This window comes from Tarenaya hassleriana, unplaced genomic scaffold, assembly GCF_000463585.1.
Source record: "Tarenaya hassleriana unplaced genomic scaffold, ASM46358v1 Cleome15, whole genome shotgun sequence".
Lineage (NCBI taxonomy): Eukaryota > Viridiplantae > Streptophyta > Magnoliopsida > Brassicales > Cleomaceae > Tarenaya > Tarenaya hassleriana.
In genome coordinates, this window is record NW_010964923.1 from 1,707,368 (window position 1) to 1,711,918 (window position 4,551).

The following is a 4,551-nucleotide window of genomic DNA, read 5'->3' on the forward strand; positions in this document are numbered from 1 at the left end:
TTAGCATTATATTACATCATGTAATGCGATTTTTCTAGATCCCCCTTGGTTATAGTCGCAGCATCACAAACTAATTCGATTTTAATAATTAATTACTAAATAGTTAATACATGTTCCCCGGTTTTGATTATGTTAAAGCAAACCATTTTCTGAAAAAAAATAATAATAATAAAACCATTTTGTCTTTTTTTTGGGTGGGAAATCTCTCTATGGTAATTAATTAGTAACCACTAGTATTAATTAACTATTGAAAGGATATGATAACTATAATTACAAATGATGAACTCGTTATACACATTTTGATATTAGAGTTATACCGAGAAATAAAATCATGAATTTATTTTTTATTTTTTCTGTAAAATGGACTTTTGATTTGTATATAACGATTGACAAAGACACCACCATGCACTACTAAACTCAGCATGTTTCTGGTTTTATATCTATTCTGAATAATAACAGTCCATATGATTCTAGAAACTCACGAGATTATATTTATATTGTACACTACATAATACAGTTTGGTTTGGTATGGTTCAATTGGATTCGAATTTCTTACATCCGAAATAAACCGGACCAAACCATAAGTTACAACCTCAGACTCAAGCATGGATACATGTACAGACATTCTACGAGGACGACGGTCACCGTAACACATATACGAAAGTACGTACTGACCTATATATATGGGTGTGTGTTTTATATATAGGTCGTACATTTCCTTCGAGTAAAAGTTACGATCCGAATCCAAAGGAGATGAGGAACTCGACCGGATCAAATTCCACTTCGTTCACTTCCCCGACTTTGTCCCAGTCAATGTACTCGTCCACGACATGATCCGCCATATTCTCCGTTAACGTTGGAACAGCAGCAACTGAGGTGGGCCCACTCGGCTCGGCCATTATCTCTTGAGGAGGAGTTCGGCTCGTGCCCTCTGACCGTCGTGCCGCTGCCGCTGCTGCCTCCGCCTCGAGCTGAATTTTCACCATCTCGAGCGTGTTGTACGGAGGGTACGACCGTTGTCCGTACACTGGACGAGGGTTCGTCACGGTCAGAGGCTCCTGCATGGGGTAGCTGTTGTTGAACTGTGGCTGCATTATCTGACCGGTGGTGGGTGTGGGCGTGGTCAGGCCGGTCATGGGACATGGACCGTACGTTGGGTAAGAAGGTTCAGGCATGGCTCGAGGGGTTAAACCGGATATCTGTAACGGTGCATGGTCTTGAATGGAACCGCTGGTGTTGAACTGTGGCGGAACCTGACCAGTGGCAGACCTTGTCGGACCAGGACAAGGATCAGCCATGTTGTGAGGCGGTAGACCGTACAGATGTGACGGTGAAGGGTCTTGAACGGAGAAACCGTTACTGAACCATGGCTGCAACTGAGGAGCCGTGACCGTTGTCCGATCGTACATGGGATAAGGATCATACGATGGATGATAAAGGTCAGCCATGTCTTGTTGAAGGGTCAAACCAGGTGGTGCAGTCTCCTGAGTTTGGCCGTACATGAGATGTGGCGACTCGTAGATCGGACAAGGATTCGCCATGGTTGGGGGGAAACCATGATCAAACGGTCCAGCCGGTGTTGGTAATGGAGCAGACACGTTGTACCAAGGATCATGAATGGAATACCCATTGTCGTGCTGCAAGAGTTGGTGATGTTGAAGCTGATCATGTTGATGATGGTCCATCATGGGTTGTGGCTCGGGGATTGGAAAAGGATGATCCATCACATGTTGAGGGAAGCCATATGAATCCGACATCATGTTGTAGCATGATGGTTCTTGATCGAGCTCCTGAGTTGGAGGAGCTGAGAACGTCGTCGGATTGTAATGGCTGTTGTAATCATGAAACTGAGAAGAAGAAGCTGTTTCAATGGAGTGTTGTCGTTGTTCCTCCATCTGCTGATTACTACTTTCCATTTGCATTCTTTGAACTTCGAGACATCTCTTCAGATGCATGTCGGCCTGCAAAAAACACTTTTATAATCATCATGTTCTTACATATATACATATATACATAATTTGTATCTGTATATGGACCGTTTAATATTCGACAAACGTGAATTTACCTCCAATTTCATGTAGAGTGATCCTTGAATATCCGTTGGTGTCAGAGGTGGTCTTGGTGCAATTTTCGGCAATCTGTTCAATCAATATACATATATGTGTGTTAGAGAATGTAACAAAATCAAGATTTTTGGTGTATATATATATATATGATATTAGGACAGTTGATGTATTGTTCTTACATGTCAACTTGAGGCCGAGGAGCACTGGTAGAAGCACATGCTGCTCTCGCGGCTCGTCTAATGGCCCGAGAACCTTCATCCATCGGCATACAATATCAAGAAATATATAAAATCACATCTTCAAACACATGTTTTTTGTTAGTTCAAAAACGTTTTTGGATCCATTTCCATATAAATACTGCTTAAAACCTCGTTTTGATGCATAAAAACGGTGAAACTGGGAATATATACTTACGTTTTTTCGGTTGTTCAGGCCACTCCTTAACGATACATTTCCCAAGTCTGAATTTCTGCAAGATATAAACATATATACATATATATATATATATATATAATCTCAATGACTAAAGAGAATCACATTGTTTTATGCTTCAAGAATTAGAAGGGGGTAAGTCTCTATATATAACAATGAAGAACCTGAAGGTGGCTTTTCACATGGTGAAGAGCAAGGCCTTCAACTTCCATGATTTCCATGATGGTCTTAGGCGTCGCCCCTAGAATGAAACGTCACGAATCCAAATCGTTCATTAGCTACTCAACACCCGTCTGAAGCGTTACATATGTATAATAGTTTCGAAATCTTTGATCATTTTGATGAAAACGCTCTCAAAATCTCACTCCCAAATTAAAATGTGAGACCGTGTGAACCGACCCAAAAACGTGTGTGTAACGGAAAATCTTGATCTTGGTGTATCACAAAAAAGGGTGTTTGAAGAAAAATCTAGACATAATCGATCGCGCCGACAAAATCTAATCTCCAGATCGATATCAGCCATCGAGAAAACGACAAAACAACGGTCGTGGACAACGAAATTCCAAGAAGGGATCAACCGAGGAAAGCGGGCGAATTTTCGCGCCGCAAAGTAAAAACCTTTGGGGGGGAAATCAATGATCATTTCCTAGTTTGTAGCTAAAACAAAAAGGGTAAGATACAATATCATCAAGGTGAGTTTTTGAACATCCAAATTCACCATGACAAAGATTTTGTGACATCAGAAACCAAACACAACCAACTCTAGACAGGTCTTAGGAACAAAGGCTCTAAATGTGTTTTAAATGATCTCCATGTCTAAAGGACAAAAGCACTTAAGAATTCTCACACAAACCTCATGAATCCTTTGTGAGAAAACTCTTTATCTCCACAGAGTCATAAGCAAATTACTTAGGTTTTCTCTCTATAACCACAGAAAAAACACAAACACAAACACAAAAGAAGTCTATAACTGTGTGGTTGTATGTCATAAAATTCACTTTCTTGTCGACCGTCGTGCGAATCTAATTACTAGGATGAAGGAAAGAAAAACACCAAAGACGAACAATATGTCAGATTTTCATATATATATATATATATATGTGTGTGTGTGTGTGTGTTGTAATTCCTGTAAGGTTAATTACATACAGTTCTATATATGCCATCAATTTGATTTTTTGTTCATTCTCAAAGAAGAATTTTTTTTAAAAAAAAACCCTCGATATCATCTGACTGAAAATCCCTATATATATGAAGAACAAGCAGGGTTTCCATGGATCGAAATGCATAAAACACGGAGTTAAATAAATGTTTTCATGTGCTGCATATGTGCATGCATGTAGGTGTGGAAGAAATCAAAACCCACAAAACACACACACACACACACAAAGATGGGTGAGAGCCAAAACTTGAGCAAGACGAAGAGGGATCGAGAGCGAAGAAGGTCGATGATTCAACATGCAGAGAAAAATTAGCAGAAGAAAACAATAATGCACAGAAACAATTCACACAGAATTCATATATGATGGAAGAAAGTCCAAGAAGAAGAAGGAGAGAGAGAGAGAGAGAGAGAGATATGAGGAAATTAACCCAAGAGGAAAACGACGCACAAAAACAAATCAAAGAGGTTTCGAGATTAGTAGAAATAAGAGGAAGAGGAAGAAGATTTTTGTTGTGAGAACTCACTGTTTGGTCCGCCAAGTTTCATGACGGCATTGACGAAGGAAGTGTGGAGCTCGACAGTCCAGCGAAGACGGGGCCGCTGGTCGGCGGTGATGAAAAGGCAAGGCCTTATCTTTGACGAGCTGCCGGCGCCTCCTTCTCCCTCCTTCTCCGACGATCCCTCCGACCGTACTCCGGCCTCGGAATTGACATTAGGGGTCCCGTTCTGAACCTGGGCACCCTCCGTTTCTTGCTCAACAAGAAACATGAAGTCCACAATCTCGTACTGGTCCAAAAGATCATCATCGGAGTTAGGGCTTTCGTCGACAGTGACAACTCCTTTCCCTTTCTCTCTCCTCTCCGTACCCATTTCTGAACTCTGGGCAAAACCCAT

General features: G+C 41.0%; 1 protein-coding gene across 1 annotated transcript; it reads right to left on the reverse strand.

The window, feature by feature from the left end:
* Positions 1–483: 483 nt before the first annotated feature.
* LOC104808826 lies at positions 484–4,551 on the reverse strand. Its single transcript, XM_010534639.2, has 6 exons — positions 4,182–4,551; positions 2,663–2,739; positions 2,481–2,535; positions 2,246–2,318; positions 2,066–2,138; positions 484–1,961 (listed from the first exon to the last, which is right to left on the reverse strand). Exons 1-6 carry the CDS (start codon positions 4,549–4,551, stop codon positions 732–734), a joined length of 1,878 nt encoding a protein of 625 aa, XP_010532941.2. The 3' UTR covers positions 484–731.